A 19,570-nucleotide genomic window follows, 5' to 3' on the forward strand; every position below is an offset into this window, starting at 1 on the left:
TGCTTTCCGAGGCTACTGCTAAACCCTAATTTCTAGTGCAGATTAGGGCTTATAGTAGAGAAATCTGAAAATTTTCAGCCTTTGGTGATCTCAATGCTACAATCTTTGGAGCAAGGTTGTAGAAAGGTTGGGAGATGAGAGAGAACGCTGAGGAGAGAGGAAATTCACACTTTCTTCACGAAGAACTGAAAAAAATCTGTCATTTATTGCTGCCGCCGTGTCTCAACAGCTTGTAGATGCAAAGAAGTGAGGAAAATTAGTCATTTACTATTGTTGCCCTGTCTCAACAGCATGTAGATGCTATCACCTACTGTTGATTGGTCTTCTCTTGCCCCTGGTTGCCTCAGAAAGTCCTCCAATGGCTGCAAATCAAATCACCGTTTTTAGTCTTGCATGGGTATTTTTGACAAGTGGCAACCTTTCCAAATGGTTTTTTTAGCATTATCCATAATCGAATATTAATTTTCAATCTTTAAATATTAAAAATTAATCTAATAATTATTTTGATGCCTTGAAAATTAATTTGATTGGCTAGGCAACTTCCATTGCTGAGTGTCTCTACACCATCTTTGACCATTAGATTGGCATTAGGTATCATTAAATGCCACTTCCCTAGTGTCACCAACTGACACTCATGGCCAAATGAATGACCTAGGCCAACAACTGGCACCAGATACCACTAAGTACCTATGCGGCGTAACTTATAACAACTTTTGCCTTTGACATCTCGTGATTTCCTCGGGTCCCGGGCTCGTAAAATTTACTCTAACCCCAGTTACATCTCACATGCGCAACATTTACTTAACCATGTGATTAAAAATTAGTCCACATGTTAAGTGAGGTTTCAAAAATACATGTCCTCATGACACAGGCCATACAGGAGAAGTTAGACTCTATTGTCGTTAACTCTACATGGGATCTTGTGGATTACTACCTAGTAAGACGGCCATTGGCACGAAATCGGTTTTTAAATTCAAACACAAGGCTGATGGCACTATTGACAGGTATAAAGCATGGTTGGTAGCAAAGGGCTATGCAAATAGATAATGAGGAAACCTTTGCTTTTACATTTCTTATGAGTACGATGAGATGTGTGCTTGCTATGGCTGCAAATTATGGTTGGAAAGTACATGAGTTGGACATAAAGACACCATTTTCGAATGGGGATTTATATGAGGATGTTTATGTGTCATAATCTCCAGGGTTTGCGATTAAGGGAAAAAAACACATGGTTTGCAAGGTGCATAAGGCTCTTTATAGTCTCAAACAGGCTCCTCATGCATGGTACTCTAGCCAAGAAAGGGTTAAAAAACAACCCAACTACTTCCACTCTATACATTAAGAATGAAGGGAGGGACTTGTTGGTTATCATTCTTTATGTGGATGACATGTTGCACAGTGGACCTAAAGAGATTTGCAGATTTCAAGGTTGAATTGAAACATGCATTTTCTATATCAGATATGGATTGCTTACACTACTATTTGGGGATTGGGTTTATTTGAAAACAACATGGTATCATCATGTCATAGTCATAGTATGTGGACAAGCTTTTACATACGTTTAATATGCAAGATTGCAAACCTATGTGTACTCCCATGGAGCCAGGCTTAAAGCTGTCCATGCATGATGGTGAAGAGATGGCTGATATTGCAGTTTATAGCTAGGTTGTTGGCTATCTTATTTATCTTTGCAACACATGCCCTCACATTCAATATGCAATATCTCAGGTGAGCAAGTATATGCACAACCCACGGACTAGACATTGGCAAGTTGTTAAGCGGATCTTTAGATATTTGCAAGGTACTCACTCATCATATGCATTATTATCTTCTAGGAGGGGAGATTTGCATCTACAAGCTTACAGTGATTGAGATTGGGCTGGTGATGTAGACACTAGGTAGTCTACTAGTAGACATTGTTTCTTTCTGGGCTACTCATGCATTTAATGGCTAAGTAAGAAACAACCTACCGTGGTTACCTCGTCTTGTGAGGCTAAGTATAGGGTAGCCTTCATGGCAATAGTGGAATGTGTCCACAACCTCTATCTATCTTGCTCCTAGGGTGAAGACTAATCTCCTCCTCACTAGGGCTGACGTGTGGAAGATCAAGATCTTGGTTTTCCTAAGATTAATTGTTAATCCACACTCTGTACAAAAGTCATGAAGGGCTGTTAGTAGTCATGTGTATCTACTATCTTGTGTGGTCATCTTCTGCCTGTGAGCTTAGCCTGAGTCAGATGAGGACATCAGGAGCTTTGATATTGTATTTGTCTGTCATTTTATGTGTTTTGGACACTTTAGATGGAGATCACATTAGTGCATTTGTTTTTGTGCACTTTTGGCTTTTTTAAAGGGGTTTGACCATATTTAGGGTTTTCCCTCTTTTTTGCCTATATATGCGGCTTGCCCGCCCACTTTTGTTATCCATCATTGATCCTTTGTGAGCAGCCAGCCCACCTCATTCTCTCATCCCCTCGCTACCATGTGGCACCCACACTGACGTGCAGAGCTATGTGTTGGGCTACCTTGTACTGACCATTGCAGCCTTGTACCTTGAGCCATTGCAGTCACATTGTTCCTTCTCTCTCTTGTGTTCTCTCTTTGTCTCCTTCACTCCGTGTTCAGTTTCCTCTTTCCATCGCGCACTCTCATATGGTATTAGAGCCACGTGTGGGAGTGGGAATCTATGATGAGGAGTGTGCTATCCGCGACGAAACTTGCTGGGTGCACCTTCTACATGTGCTGCAGACCTTGCGTTTGGAGTCAAATAGGCCAGAGCGGCCTGTTTACAGTCCTTTACTCTGCATTTACCAATGTAGATTTTTGTTTTAACTTTTTGGCCTCGGGTAGCTTTTGGCAAGCTAGGCAGCTTCAATCTGTACCTGGGCGGCTTCTACCGGGCTGGGCGACCTGTTTTCTACCCATTCAAGCCTACATTTTTAAAGGCAAATCCCGTCTACTGTTTTTTTTGGGTCTACTAGAGTAGGCCCCTATATCACCCGTGTTTTATGCAGGCAGCCCCCAGCACACTTGCTGCAGGAACAGGCCCTACATTGCCTGTGTTTACTGCAGGCAGTCCCCCCTTGAATCTGTGTTTTGCTACTGGGCAGCCTCCTTGTAGGCTGGGTGGTACCTATTCTCTGCTGGGTGGTCTGTTTACAGGCAGATATATTTGTTACTTTGCTGCATTACATACTGGCTGGCCTTTTTAGACCAGGGCGACTTCTACTGTGTGCGTAGTTGTGACTTGCCATCTGGAAGAAGTCAGTGAGCTGTGACTGCCTGCCTCCCCTATGTGTCGTGCCATCCTGTAATAGTGACGTACAGAGCCTTTGGATCTTGATCAAGGATTGGCCTAATTGGTGCTGATCTAGTGACTCCATGACTGACCTGAGAGAAAAGTCATCCCTGAAAAGTGTGGTATCTGCCACAAACCGTACTGTAGCCTCTACATCTGTATACATAGTTCTTGTTCTCTATCTCCATGTGACACAGTCTACAGGTTTGCTCTGCATTGGGGGGATTTTGGATAAATTAACTCTACTATTGTTGCTGAGAGTTTGACATAAAGAATTGCTGGAATATACAAGTGGAGTACTCAGAAATTCATGTTTCTTTGTGGTGCTAAACTCTGAAATATTCTCAAATGTTCTGCATGCTTTTATAAGTCTTCTAAAACTGCGAAGAAATGTTTTTGAAGACGACCAGGCTTATCCTTAAATATTGTGCTTGCAGAACTAGGAGGAGCTGATGCTGGTCATGTCAATGCTTATGTTTTAATTTTGTGCTTGATGGTCTCATCTTTTCAAAGTTTGGAGATGAAATGACTAGAGAAAGTTATGGTTTAGAAGACAGTTCAGATGCAGGGACACGTGAGGCTGATACTGAACCTTTTCTATCAAGACCTGCTGTTGGCTGTGCTACTGCTGAAGGAGAGACTTCCCTTTCTGACGGAGACAGATCTTCTTCAGCTGGAAGCGTCCCATTGATGGAGATCTCAGTCCATCATCCTGCCAACAAGCACGGTGAAACTGATGTTGCCAACTTGGAGCAGCCACAATGTCGGATATGCCTTGATATTGGCGGTATGGTAAATTCATTGTCCTATCTTGTAATCTATCATTGAAACCAAAGTTGATGTTTCTTCTCCAACTTTATCATTTTGCTTCAATGGATTTTAGAGATGTCCATAAATACTTATTTTGTGTTGAATAGAAAGTCCATAAGTACAATGTAAGCTCTTTGTTTATGCATGAGTCCATAGTAGTCAACTGCAATGTGCAGTGTGTTATTTATTGCAGTGTGCAATGATCCAAACAAAAAGTCACATCGTTTATCTTATTTGTGATCTTGAAAGGGCCATAATAGTGATTAGAAAGCTTAACCACTTTACCCTTTTGACCTTTCTGCTTTTTCAAGGGAGCCTTCTCAAACTTAAGAAGAACATATTGTCCCAACTTGAGATCTAACTTACGACAATGCTTATTTGCTTCGCGTTTATGCTTCTCTTGTGTCCTTTGGATAGCAGCTTTTACTTGAGTGAAAGTTGTATCAATGTCTCTAACAAACTCATCTGCTGCAAAGATCTTATCCTTCGTAAGAAGAATGGGTGGTAAATGAGACTTACCATAGATGATCTCAAAGGGTGCCTTACCAGTACTAGAGTGCACCGTATTATTGTATGCAAACTCTACTAAAGGCAAATACTTTTCCCATTCTCTTTGATTACAGTGACATAAGATTTCAAAAGGTCCAAAACAGTAGAATTAGCACTTTCACTCTGTCCATCCATTTGAGGATGATAAGAGGATGAAAACTTTAACTTTGTCTCGAGGTTCTCGAAGAGAGCTTGCTAAAAGGGGCTAGTCATACGGGGATCTCGATCACTTGTAATGGACTTAGGCATGCCATGATGCTTGAAAATATGAGCAATGAATAGCTTAGCCATATGATCGGCTTTGATTGTCTTTCGCATAGGTATAAAGTGAGCTTGCTTACTGAATTTATCAATGATAGCCCAGATTGCATCATTGCTTGCTTGTGTGCGAGGAAGCTCCATGATAAAGTCCATGGCTATACTTTCCCAAGGCTCATTGGGAATAGGTAATGGCTTCAGTAGACCAGGTGGTTTATGCCTGTCATACTTTACTTTTTGGCATATCTTACACTCGCGAACATATCTTTCAATGTCAACTCTAAGAGTGGGCTAAAAGAAATATATTTCCAACGCTTGAGTAGTGGGTAGAATACCCCTATGTCCAGTATATGGAGATGCATGTGCTTCATCCATTACCTTGTGTCGCAATGGTAATACTACACAAATTGCTTGATGATGATACAAATAACCATCTCGAATCGAGTAAGGTGTAATCGACTGACCTGAGTTAAGCTGATCCCATATGGTTGAGAAGTCGGAATCAGTTGTATACATTTTGGGTAAATCCATGAACTCGTTATGGTAAACAGTTGTGATTGCATTCACTCGAGATCGCCGTGATAGAGCATCTGCTACCACATTCTTAGTTTCAGATGTGTGAAGGATTTGAAAATGAAATATAGATAAGAAATTTACCCAATGCATTTGTTTCTCTGAGAGCTTCTTCTGAGTGAGGAAGTATCTTAGACTTTGGTAATCTGTTTTAATAACAAAATCTGCACCAAGTAAATAGTGTTTCCATACTTGAAGAGCATGTACCATCGCCATAAGCTCTTTCTCATATACTGGAGCATGTAGCTCATGGTCTTTGAGGCGTCGGCTCTCAAATGCTACTGCATGATGCTCTTGGTTAAGCACAGCTCCAATGCAATCCCCAGAAGCATTGCAGTGAACTTCAAAAGGTTTTTGAAGATCCGGAACTATGAGAACTGGTTCTCGAGTCACAAGAAACTTGATTATTTCAAAGGCTTGTAGGTGCCTTGATCCCCAGCAAAAAGGCATTCGCTTCTTAGTAAGGTCATGTAGAGGAGATACAACATACGCAAAACCTCGATGAACCTCCTATAATATGAACATAGGCCCAAGAAACTTCTAACTTCATGTACAGAAGTAGGTGTAGGCCATTCAACAATGGCTCGAATCTTCTCAAGATCCATTCTCACCAAATTGTGAGAAACAATATGGCCTAAGTAATGAATTTTCAAAAGGAAAAATTCACTCTTCTTAGCATTGACTTGTAGTCTATGCTTGTGAAGTTCTTGAAAAACAATAGATATATGTTTTCTATGCTCTTCTTCAGACCGTGAAAATATTAGAATGTCATCAAAGAAGACACCCGTGAACTTTGAGCGAGGTTTGAAAATTCTCTCCATCATTCGATTAAATGTGGCGGGTGCATTAGTCAAACCAAATGGCATGACTAAGAACTTGTATAGTCCAAATGTCGTATGAAAAGCTGTCTTATGAACATCTTCAGGTGCTATTCGTATCTGGTGATAGCCACTCTTGAGATCAATGTGACTAAAGATACTAGCCCCTTGCAACTTATCCAAGATATCATCTATCCTTGGGATAGGAAAATGATTCTTGATTATGATCTTGTTCAAAGATTTGTAGTCTATGCACATACGGAAAGAACCGTCTTTCTTTTGAACAAGTAAGATTGGAGAGCAGTATGGAGAAGAGCTAGGTTGAACTAACCCTTTTTCCAACAATTCATTTACTTGTGTTAGGATCTCCTCTTGCTGACTTGTACTTACTCGCTAAGGCGGTTGGTTAGGTGGTAAACTGCCTGGGATAAGATCAATTGTGTGATCTTCTGGGCGCTTAGGAGGTAACTCTCCTGGGAGTGGATCACTAAAACAATCTTCATATTGTTTAACAAACTCATGTCTAGCTTGATCAATTAAAAAGAGGTTCTTTTAAAGTCTGAGACTTAGAAGTATTAGTTGGTATTGTGTGTTCATTAGAGGCACCAAGTGCCCTTGAATCATTAGTTTCTTTTGACTCTCTCACAAAAATCATGTACGCAGAAATAGCTTTCTTAATTTCTTTAGAAATGCTAACATGACTAACCATTGGCACAGGCCAATCTCAATCATCAGCAATGCATACTATGTTCCAACCCTTGAATTGAAATGCAAGGGTCTTCTTAACAAAATCGGGAAGAGGTCTAATCTTTTAATGCCAAGGCATGCCTAAGATAACATCACAGTTACCTATGGGTGCAAGTAGAAAAAATTCTTGGTCGCGGTAATCCCCAATTCTAAGATTCAACTTCCCTTGAATAGGAGTAGAATTGGTTGTAAGTCCTTCAAATGCCGAACCTGATCCAATTGGTGTTTCCAATCGATCCGGTGGAATTTGTAGCCTTTCAATAGTATCTGCTGACACAAAATTATCTGTGGACCCTGGATCAAAGAGTATCAAAACTCGTCGCGATTGTTGAGTGTCTCCCAACCCTTTAAGAGTTGTCTTTTCTTCTCATTTGAATGAGTGTTAGCTTGCACATCCGGAATAGAATTTGAGAATGGCGGAGGAGGATCTTTAACCACATTTGCTTCCTTCCTTTTGTGAGGATAATCAGGCTTCATATGCCCTAACTCACCACAAAGAAAGCACCTTCTTTCCTCTTTGTACTTTTGTATCTCAGAGGGTGAGAGATACTTGCGCTTCTTCTTGTTACCCTCTGGCCTCTGGCTTTGAATATTGATCATGGGTAAAGGTAGGACTTCTTCGATTAGTCCTGTCTCTTGGTTGATGATAGAGCTGCTCTTGTCTAGCTCTATAAGAACTCATCTCCAACTTTTGAGATGTACCAGGTGTATGCAAACTTTCAGCTATGATGACAGACTCCATCATGCGAGATAAGGTTTCATGTGGATATACCTTCATGGTTCTGTGTAAATGAGGGAGTAGGCCAGCTTCAAACTTCCTTTTCTTCTCTTCATCGTTGATCTCCATGAAAGGAGTAACCTTGAGAAGAGTAGACTAAAACTTGTCCACATAACTAGTGACCTTTTCATGCTTTTTCTGGCCTAGCCAATCCCACTCCTCCTTGATATCATTCTCAAAATCAGGAGGCAAGAACTGAGCATAAAAATTCTTCTTGAACTTTTCCCAAGTCATAGGTTTCGTTCCCTCCAAAATGAGAGTCAACCACTAATTGCTAGCGGTGTCTTTCAAGGGCATGCCTACATGCCTTAGCTTGGACTTTTCTGAGAAATTACCATCAGAAAAAGCAACTTCAAATTGCCTAACAAAGGCTAACGCCTTCGCAGGATCTCTCTTACCAGAGTAAGAGTCAAACTTTATGTCCTTATCCCCAGACTTGAAAGTCTTAGTCTTCTTAAGCTTGCTTCTCTTATGGTCCCTCTTTGTCCGTTTGCAGATTGCACGAGACTTAGAACCAAGAGAGTAGAAACTAGAAGATGATGAGGAGGAGGAGGAACTTGAGTAATCAGGGGAGCAGCTAGTTGCTGAGGGAGATGACTCTCTTCTTATCGGCCTCACTCGAGGTGAGGTCTTTTTACTCTTCTTGACCCGAGAATCCTTCTTTCTTTTAGAAAGCTTCTCAGCAATTGGATGCTTTGCATCTTCACCATCAATTGGTGCAATGGTGTTTTCTCTAGTATCACCATCTTTTGGAGGATTCAGTCCTTCATAAGTAGCTTTTTCCCTTGCTTTTAAGCTGTCAATCAATTGATGTACTTCGGGAATCTCCAACAAGCTACGATACTCTGTCAATTGAGCTTGTAATTGCTCACTTGTAGGTGCTTCATCAGTTGCCATCTTTACCTTTTTCTTGCAAGGATCGCATTTACTTTGAGAAAAGCAAAGAGATCTGCTCTGATACAACTGTTATAGAATCCGAGATACACGCTCGACTTTCTTATATACTTAAAATATATATGGCGAATATTATGTTGGCAGAGAGAGAGAGAGAGAGAGAGAGAGAGAGAGAGAGAGATTGATAACACACTAGGGACTGGAAGATGGGCCAGTCCCCCCCCCCCTTGTGGAGTTATATTATTGACAAGGAGCAAGCTCCTCCGTTACACATAAGCCAGTTCTTATTTGTAGATCTTGGAAACAAGATCATGGTTCCTTGCACGGTATACAACCGGCTAACACTTGCACAACTTGGAAGTTGGCACCTTTTGATCCTTCTTGAGTCTCCTTCTCTCCTACACAATGTGTAGGGCTCTTCTCTTGGCGCCTGATTTCAGCAGAGCTTCCGCAACACTTGTACCTTCTCTTCTTCTCTTGGAACTTGATTTCGGCAAAGCTTCTGCAGCACTTGCACCTTCTCTTCTCCTCTTGGAACTTGATTTCAGTAGAGCTTTCGCAACACTTGATTTCAGCAAGGCTTCTGCAGCACTTGCACCTTCTCTTCTCCTCTTAGATATATGCAAAGTGATGCGCTTCCTTCATCTCTCCCTTACACCCAAGGAGAGCCTCCTCTTTTTATAGACTTTCAAGAGCTTCTCTTATTGGAGAGAGAGTTGAGTTGATCTTTAAGCAAGATGTGGTTGTTTCACTCTGCAGCACTAATTTCGAGATATCTCTTTGTGCATTGTTTGGATGAAAAAATGTCTTACACGAAAGTTGTAGATCTCGCTGTTTCCGATAACCCACGCGGTCCATTTTTAGAGATCGTTTTTCTATTGCGAGATATTTAAAAATGGATTTTTCAAAAAATAGCTTTTTAAACTATACTCTTAACTTGTGGTCTATGCAACCATCTTGAGTCATAGATAAGGAGAGTTCATTAGATTGCCTTGGGTCTCAACCTTAAGATTGAATTCCACACAAAAGCTTGTGTCATTTTAGACCTTAGAAAGAGAAAATTACTTCTCTCCTCACTTCCAAAGGATCACGTTTCTCGTATTTTTTAGTGAGAGAATTCTCTCTCTTGTCTTTCTTAATGAAAGAAAAGACCTTAAACCTTGACTTGTAGGGGAGAGGATGACCCCAAATGAATGCAATGCTCATTACACACAAGTAAAACATTCCCAGGCGTCCCTGGATGCACACATAAATACATATATACAATGCTAATGCACTTCTTCTTAGAACTCAATCCATCTTCATTTATGTGTAACTCCTTGGTTCTTGTGTATACTCTTACACTTGGCAGACACTTCTTTCCCCTTTCATAACTTGTACTGCCTGTACCAAATATCCCCGTCACAGTGCTTTGATCACCCCATTAAGTGATGCACTAGGAATAATGGTCTCTAAATGGTCTCATGGCCATGCTAGATCATCATCAGCACTTAAAGAAAAGCGAGTTATTAATTTATTGACATGAATTTATTAAATAAAGAATGCGTAATAAGCAATCAATTTAGTGACAAAGAGCTTACTAACTGAATGACTACAGATATTGAGTGTTTACACGTGTTTTCTTCAGAAAGTTACCATATTAAAAGACCTCAACAAGAAACACTAAGGAAAGATGCAACCAAAAAAGGAACATTAAAAACCAGGAAAATAGGCAGCATCAGACTGGCTGCTCTTAAGTGTGAGTGTTTGTTACAAGGGTTTTCATTATGACTAATCAATCTAGTGGTCTACAATATGAAACCATCTAAGGAGATCCAAGGCAGAAGAAAGCTCATGCAGACGGAGCAATGGTGGTGACCAATGCAGAGTTTTTGTCTAGGTTTGACAACTCCTATGGCATGCCTAGGTTGGACCAATGCCTAGATTGTTTGGTCCTTTTGAGAGCAGTGGGCTTCTGTGATTTCCTCTACAACGACCTTGATTTTCCTTTGCTACAAGCCTTGGCACGGAGTGAGGATGCCCTTGTCCTCTCGTAATGGAGTGGTGCTCCTCATGTATTCCCGAGAGAGAGAGAGAGAGAGAGAGAGAGAGAGAGAGAGAGTGTGTGTGTGTGTGTGTGTGTGTGTGTGGGTTCTATTGGGGGGGGGGGGGGGAAGAGAGAGTGGAGGTTGGGCATGCTTATGCCTTCCATATTTGCTGTGTTCTTGATTTATTTGCTAGTTTCTGGGAATGTTTGTTTGCTAATACTAGCCCAACATTTCTAACTTTAGTTGTCTGTCTTGCTATTCTTACCAGTTAGTTTTCAGCCAACATAGAGTAAAAGAGCACCCAACTAATATTCAGGATGGCAAAAAATGGAATTGTGAAGAAAAGGATTGTAGGTTAATAGATGTATTTGGAGGCAGCTTTAGTGTGGTTGTGACATTTTCAGGGATTTTTGGTGTTAATGAAAGACCGCTAGTATCTAAGTACTATCTAGCATAGACATTTGAGTAATGTCCAGCATAGCCATTTGAGTAACATATAGCATAGGGATTTTGAGAGACCAAAAGATTAGGTTCATGGGTATGCTAGACAATACTCGAACATAGGATTGATGACAAAAAAAATTTATGTCATGGAACTAGGGCCCCATTGTACTTTATTTTGATTTCGAGAAGCCATATGACCATGTAACTTGTGGTTCTTGGAGGGCATTGTGCAAAGGATCGGATTGCCAGCTTAGTGGGTTACAGGAGTTGTAGCCCTTCATTATTCAGTGTTGGGTTTGACTCATGCTTACGCTCATAGAGGAGTGTCGGTGATCATCGGTAGGACATTGGTGCACTTTTTACTCTCCTTCCGAGAGGTTTTTCCCCCTAGTTTTATTCTCTTTTATTTTAAGTGCCTATGTTACACAGTTTGGGCACTTATCGTGTTTTACACCTTTTGGGTGTGAACACACATTAGCAACCCTAAGGTTTAAGGGTTGTACTTTGTACGTGCACATTACACTCTGACTATTGCATTGGGAGTTGTGTCTTCTCTCTCACACTCTCTTCACTGTCAACTATACTCTTAGTTGAGCTTCGATCTCTGTGCATCCTCTCTCCTCTCACATTTGGTATCAGAGCAGACTTTCAGCTCAGCTGAGCTCCTCGGCTATTTTTGTCAGCTGCCACCTCCATTTTTCAGCAGCTCCCCTGCAGAGCTTGCAGCACCTCTGCTCCCAGACAGTGCCCCTGCTTGCGCCGCCACCACTAGGCGGACCAGAGCTATGCTGCTGCCCCAGGCACCACTAGCCTCCAGCTCCCTGTGCTCCAGACCTGCGCCCGCCAGCCTCCTGTTCCCTGCAGGTGCTCCAGCTGAGCCGCCTGGCCCTGGTCTGCACCACCACCAGCTGTAGGTCCATCTCCAGCTTATTTGATGTTGCCTGCCAGTCCCTCAGGCCCCCTGTCTGGCACAACCTACCTGCGCTGATTGCCCAGCCGTCAGCCACTTGTGCCTGCAACCGACAGCTCACTGAGCCCCGCCACCACAAAACTGCCCGCCACAGCTTCGCCCAGCCACCCATAAAGGAGGTAAAAGAAAAACTTATTAATTTTTTATTCAGATTTGGTCTTGTGGAAGGGGCTTGTGCCTGGGCAGCATATATCTGTTCCTGAACATGACGGGGACATATTTATTGCAGAGATTTCGTGAATTTTGGGCCGAAAATATGGGGCTTTTGAAGTCAACTCAGACATCGACAACTGTACATCAATGTCAGTCTGTAATAGACTGAATTTGTGCATTTTGGAACAACAAATTTTGGGGCTTTGGAATTTTTTGTGCTGCTGAGTACTTTTGTGCATTGGACAGTATGTACATGGGACAGTTTTTGATAGAGTGTGATCAGATTTGCTAATTACAGTAGGGTGCTTGCTGTAATTTCTGGAAATTCTCAGATTTCTTGGTTGGTCCAGCTTGAAGTATTGCTCTTGTGTTATTTGATCAGCGACATTTACCATGGCCAATCAGGGATAAGGTGATGCATTCACATATGTGTCCAAGGAGGATAGGTTGGATGGCAACAACTATTCTCTATGGTCTTTTATGATGAAAAATGTGTTGATTGTGAAGAATCTTTGGGATTATGTCAGTGGTGAAGAAGTTTATCTTGGAGTTGTGGCTCTTGCTACATGTCCTCGAGGAGGTTGTTACCAAAGGCCTGCTTAGCCTACTGAGCCTGCTCTAGCTCAGCCACTTTCCCAAAGATCAACAACACAAAAGGCTTGGGACGCACGGGATGCTCAAGCATTGTTGCTGATTGCATTGGCAGTTCATGTTAGCGATTCAGAGTCTGGTCTGGATTGGTCGGACTGACCAGTCGGACTGCCACGTGGTAGTCCGATTGTACTGCACTAGTCGGCTGCAGACCTGCCTATTTCTGGCGCATTCTGGCTGGCTATTTATAGCCGATCTTCTGCAGTCTTCCAGCCATTTCTGATCGCAGGTTTCAGGTTGGAGACTCGTGCAGATTACATCTCTGTTTGCAGATTTCAGGTTGGAGATCGTGCAGACTGCAGCGGACTTCGAGGTGAACAGCAGGTTGCATCGTCGAGGTGGAGATACGCAGTCCCGTGCACTGTGCCCGTGTACATATCTGCATATCTTTGTATACAGCACACTTTATACAACAGATCTTCATCTTTCACTGTCTCTTTCTCTCTCTCTCTTCTCTTTGCGTTCTCTCTCTCTCAGTCTTGGTCCCATGCTTCCGCATCGCTGCACTCTGACATGGTATCAGAGCAGTGATGAAGGGCTGATTGAGTGAAGAACCAACCTGAAGAGGAGATTCCATCGCGACACAAGGCTGCGTTTCCAGCGTTCGAGGGCGAGCGGGAGGGCTGCGCATCGGAACAAGGCTGAAGCGAGCGTGGGCGCGCGGGAAAGGAGTCCAGTTGGTGGATTTGCTGCTGTTTATTGTTGTTTGAAGAGGAGGAAGGCTGAGTTTTCAGTCTTCAAGTACAGGTTTTGCTTTTTCATCGCCTCTGGCGGGTGAAGAAGGTTCGAGACGTGGAAGAAAGAGCCCTAGCAAGCTGCGTTTTCATAGTCAGAGGGGGCTGCTTTTGCGTTTGTGAAGGCATTACAGGTGAAGATGTCTACAGAGATTGACTTGGAGTTCCAGACGATCATGGACCAGAAGGTGCTTGTTTTACCGGCTCTTCCCGCAGATCAAAAGCTCGATGGCGACAATTACCGCATCTAGCGCGTGATGATGTTGGCCATCCTTGAGTCTTACGATTTGGCGGAGCTTGTACAGGAGGAGATCGACTGGCCCTTGGTGAGAGATGAGTCCAAACTCTCTTCTGATGCTCGTGCGGAGCTAGCCAAGGCACAGTCTAACTGGGACAAACTGAATGACCGGATTCGTTCTTTTCTTTTTCTGTCTTGTACTACAGTCGTGATAGCCCACATCGAGCACTTGACGGTGGCTCGGGAGATATGGCTGGAGCTTGATCAGATGTATAACCGGATGACCCTTATGAAGCAGGTTTCTTTGGAGGTTCAGATGCGGACCTTGTCCGTGAACAAGTCTTCTTCGTTGCGGGAGCACATCAACAAGCTTAGACAGCTTTAGATACAGGTTCAAAATGCGGGGAAGCCGATTTCCTCCGAAGACATGGCGATCACACTCTTGTCCTAGTTGCCGCCATGATTCGGTGCTTTCTACTCCGCTCTTATTGCTTCGGGGCGAGAGTCTACTCTTCGGTGGGAAGAGATGGTTCCTATGGTCTTGGACCAAGAGGAACAACTGAAGGGACAACATGCTTTCAAGTCGGAAGCCTTGACAAGTCAAGCCTCTCAAAAGAAGGAGAAGGACCAAAAGAAGAAGGAGGACAATAAGTCAAGGAAGGATAAGGACAAAGAATCCACATGCCATATTTGTGGAAAGACCGGCCATTGGAAGAAGGATTGCCCTGACAAAGACAAGAAGGACACCAACAAGGAGGATACGAAGGATTCTGGAGCGGTGGCTGCTCCCTCATCAGCTGCGTTTCTTCATCTAGCTGTCATTGAGGACTCTACACCGAATGCTTCTGATGCTGTGATGCCAGCTTCCCAGGCTTGAGAGTGGATCGTTGACAGTGGTGCCTCGCGGCACATGACTCCTTCATCAATTGGTGTTGCCCAGTTGCGACCTTCGCGTGGACAGATTCTCATCGGAGATAGCTCTTCGGTGTCTATTGCAGGACGGGGTGAGATGCAGCTTATTCCGGATGGATGTGGTGGTACCCATACCTCAGAGGTCTTGCATGTGCCAGATTTAGGGCATCATCTACTTTCGGTTCATAAGATTTGTTCACTTGGACTTTTGGTGGAGTTTGACAGTGACTCGGTACAAGTCCTTGATCTGGGCCAAGGAAGGTTCTCTCATCAGGATATGAGGAGAACGGCATCTACAAATTGACGTCTTCTACCGCCCTCCCTACTCTTCTTCTTACCTCTCAGACACAGTCAGAGCTATGGCATGCTCGGTTTGGTCACCTCAACTATGATTATCTTCGGAGGGCGTCACGTGGACAGCTTGTTCGAGGATTGCTGGACATAGTGGTGAGCCATCAGCCATGCGTCTCTTGCATTCGTGGGAAACAGCATAGGGATGCGATTCCCAACAAAGCTTCGCGGTGGTCTACTTCCTCGATGGAGCTTGTATCTACGGACTCTGTGGCCCTATGAGGAACGAGTCCTTGAGAGGAAGCTCGTACTTCATGTTGATCGGAGATGACTACAGTAGGATGACTTGGGCCTATTTCTTGGCGTTGAAGTCAGAAGCTTTCTCCCACTTCAAGGATTGGCTTCTCTTTGAGGAGAACCCATCAGGCCGGCGATTGAAGACCTTGCGATCCGACAAGGGTGGTGAATTTGTATCTAATGAGTTTGCTCGTTTTTGTGCAGATAAAGGTATTCACTAGGAGTTTGCTAATACCAACACTCCTCAAGAAAATGACATTCTTGAACGGAAGAACCGAAGTGTGATCGAGATGGCGCGCACCATGATGGAGCACCGACAGACACCTCAGTTTCTGTGGGCCGAGGCTGTGGCTACTGTAGTTCACATCCTTAACCGATCCCCCACTTCGGCCGTTGATGGGATGGCACCTTCTGAGGCTTACTTTGGGACTAAGCCCGATGTTTCCTATTTTAGGGTTTTTGGGTGTGATGCCTATATTCACATTCCCAAGACTCATCGTGATAAATTTGAAGCAGCTTCTCGAAGATAGGTGTTTGTTGGCTACAGCTCTCAGTCCTAAGGCTATCGTTTGTATGATCCCGTCAAGCGGGATGTGTATACCAGTCGAGATGTGCGGTTTGTGGAGGTTCCGGCCATAGCAGAGGGTGAGGAGCATCCCGTTCTTGGAGATTTAGGGGAGAGTTGGACTCCTGAGACAGTTCCTTTGGAGCTCGCGCCTTTTGATTCGGATTCTGTTTCCGATACAGAGTCTACTGTTCCACTGGTCACCCCGGAGGAGTTACCACCGGTGGATATCCCAGAGTCTTCAGCTGATGGAGAGAGACGAGGAGAGGTCCGGTCTCCTCGTTGGGCCCGTGACACACTCCGAGATTCAGGGATCGAGGGGGTCCCTGAGGAGTGGGGACCGCAGGATGGTCCGCAGCCGTCACGAAGGCACCAAACACATTCTACGGAGCTTGTTTGCTCTAACTATTGTTTGATGACCCGTGTTATGCAAGATCGAGAGTCCACCTCCGTGAAGGAGGCTTTACAGTCCGCACCATGGAAGAAAGCTATGGAAGCCGAGTTGGAGGCTATTGAGAGGAATGACACTTGGTATCTCGTGCCATGCCCCCCGAATAAGAAGGTGATTGGTGTCAAATGGGTCTTCAAGACCAAGTACCTTAGCGATGGTTCTTTGGACAAGTATAAGGCTTGCCTTGTTGCTAAAGGTTTTGCATAGTGCCCAGGGATTGATTGTCATGACACTTTTGCCCCCACTGCTCGTATGGCGACTATTCGAGCTGTTCTTGCCTTGGCTGGCCATAAGAGATGGCCTGTCTACCAGTTGGATGTGAAGTCGGCCTTCCTCAATGGTGATTTGAAGGAGGAGATCTATATCGAGCAGCCTCCTGGATTTGGATCTTCAGATGGGAAAGTCTACAGGTTGAAGAAGGCCTTGTATGGCCTCAAGCAGGCTCCGCGTGCATGGAACGAGAAGATTGATTCGTTCCTTCAGTCATAGTTGGGATATTGGCATTCCAAGGCCGATCCGCAGCTTTATGTACACACTTCCGAGGCTGGTTGTGTGCTTTTTGTGTTGTATGTTGATGATTTGATTGTCACAGGTGATCATGCACAGAAGGTCAAAGAGACGAAGGCAGCTTTACATCAGACGTTCGAGATGACGGATTTAGGTCTACTCCATTTCTTCTTGGGCTATGAGATTTATCAGTCTCAAAGGGGATTTTCATCTCTCAGCAGAGATATGTACAGGAGCTCTTGGTTTCTTTTGCGATGGAGGATTGTCGGACCATTTCTACTCCTATGGATCCGATTTGGAAGGCCACTTCACATTCAGATTCTCCCATGGCGGATGCTTCCTGCTACCGTCAGTTGATTGGATCATTGATTTGGCTCCTCAACACTCCTGTTGATCTTTGTTTTGCTGTTGGGCTCTTGGCGGGTTTCATTAGCGAACCTCAGACGGTGCATTGGCAGGCTGCCCAAAGGATACTTCGGTATTTGAGGGGGACATCTGATTTAGGGATTCATTATCCAACAGGCACAGGTGGTTCAGATCTTGTACTTGCAGGTTGGAGCGACTCGGATTGGGCTGGTGATGTGGACCACAGGCGGTCTACTTCGGGTTACTATTTTTCCTTGGGTGCAGGTGTTATCTCATGGAGTAGCAAGAAGCAGCCCATGGTAGCCCTTTTGTCTACTGAGGCGGAGTATCGGGCCATGTCTTCCACCACATGTGAGGCTGTGTGGCTTCGGAGATTGTTGGAGGAGCTTGGTTGCCCCCAGACTCGTTCTACTTTGCTGCAATGCGACAATGAGAGTTGCATTGCCTTGGCACGGAATCCTGTTTTCCATGCTCGGACGAAGCATATAGAGATCCAATACCACTTCATCAGAGAGAAGCCTCTGGATGAGACCATTGCTGTGGAGTACTGCAAGACGGAGGACAATCTTGCAGATTTGTTTACGAATGCGCTTCCCTAGGCTCTACTTCGGAGACATGCCAGATCCCTTAGGCTTCTGCCCCGCCCAGGCTCTGAGAGGGGGTGTTAGCGATTCAGAGTCTGGTCTGGACTGGTTGGACTGACCAGTCGGACTGCCACGTGGCAGTCCGACTGTACTGCACCAGTCGGCTGCATTTAATGCAGCCGACCTGCCTATTTCTGGCACATTCTGGCTGGCTATTTATAGCCGATCTTCTGCAGTCTTCCAACCATCTCTGATCGCAGGTTTCAGGCTGGAGACTCGTGCAGATTACATCTTTGTTTGCAGATTTTAGGTTGGAGATCGTGCAGACTGCAGCGGACTTCGAGATGAACGGTAGGTTGCATCGTCGAGGTGGAGACACGCAGTCCCGTGCACTGTGCCCGTGTACATATCTGCATATCTTTGTATACAGCACACTTTATACAACAGATCTTCATCTTCCACTGTCTCTTTCTCTCTCTCTTCTCTCTGCGTTCTCTCTCTCTCTCAGTCTTGGTCCCACGCTTCCGCATCCTTGCACTCTGACAGTTCAACGGTCTATCATCATACACATATGGTCTACAACTTCTTTACGAGAAGCATGGTTGACACTTGAGCAGATGTTTGCTAGAAAAAATGAGACATGCATTTCTTTCTTAGAGAAAGAGCTTGAGAATGTGAAGATGGATGAAGGTGATTCTATGCAGGATCATCTCAACAAAATTTAGGACTTTTGTGAGCAGCTCATGAATGTAGATGAGTATTATTTGGATGTGCAGTTGATCTCTACTACTTTGAATTTATTGTCGCCCTCGTATTTAGCCTTTCATACAACCTTGAATCTCACCATGAGAATTTTTCCACATCCACTTACTTTTCTTCAGTTGGTTAGTTTGCTCTTAGAGGAAGAGCAAACAAGAAAGAATAGTGGGATGGATGTAATAGCCTTTGAACAGGCTTTTATGGCAAGGCAAAAGAGCAAGAACAGCGAGACTAAAAATGCTCTACAGAGTTTTGGGAGTTTAGGTACTTCATAGAGCAGCAAGAAATAGGGGGCACGCAAGCCAAGAAGGGCAAGTGCCACTATTGGAAGAAACCAGGTCACTACATCACAGAATGTAGGAAGTGCATAGCCAAGGAGAAGGAGTGGGATGTTTGTTTTTGATGCACCTTCTACTGCTATTGAGTCTGCATCTTTTGTTGTAGACTATGACGCCACGCAAGCCAAGAAGGGCAAGTGCCACTATTGGAAGAAACCAGGTCATTACATCATAGAATGTAGGAAGTGCATAGCCAAGGAGAAGGAGTGGGATGTTTGTTTTTGATGCACCTTCTACTACTATTGATTTTGCATCTTTCGTTGTAGACCGTGACTATTGTTCCTACACTTGCAGTTATGACTCTTCTTGGGTTGATAGAGCATTTAGCTCAGATACTTGAAGGGAAATCTTAACTATGGCAATAGTTGCATTCGTACTACGTACGGACTAGTTCGTTCCATATGGTTCGTACTGTATGGCATGTGTTTGTTGAGAGTCATCTCTTGCCACATCAGCAGTGCCACGTGGCTGCTGTTGGACTGTCCGCGACTGCAGTTGGCTGCATTAAATGCAGCCGACTTGGTTATTTCGGGTATTTTTCAGACATTCTTTTCAGCC

The 19,570-nt window shown here is 44.0% G+C and overlaps 1 protein-coding gene across 3 annotated transcripts in view; it reads left to right on the plus strand.

Annotated features, from left to right (window-relative positions):
• Window positions 1-19,570, plus strand: part of LOC148033045 (RING/FYVE/PHD zinc finger superfamily protein) — a 98,050-nt gene that overhangs the window by 35,792 nt on the left and 42,688 nt on the right. For all 3 annotated transcript variants that reach the window (XM_087683774.1, XM_087683776.1, XM_087683775.1), the window contains one exon: window positions 3,736-4,085. In XM_087683774.1, the coding sequence (XP_087539900.1) occupies window positions 3,824-4,085 (262 nt within the window). In that variant the 5' untranslated portion in view covers window positions 3,736-3,823. The remainder of the gene's footprint in view (window positions 1-3,735; window positions 4,086-19,570) is intronic.

This window comes from Lygodium microphyllum, chromosome 8 (genome assembly GCF_053477565.2).
Source record: "Lygodium microphyllum isolate KBCC chromosome 8, Lygodium_microphyllum_v1.1.10, whole genome shotgun sequence".
Classification (NCBI taxonomy): domain Eukaryota; kingdom Viridiplantae; phylum Streptophyta; class Polypodiopsida; order Schizaeales; family Lygodiaceae; genus Lygodium; species Lygodium microphyllum.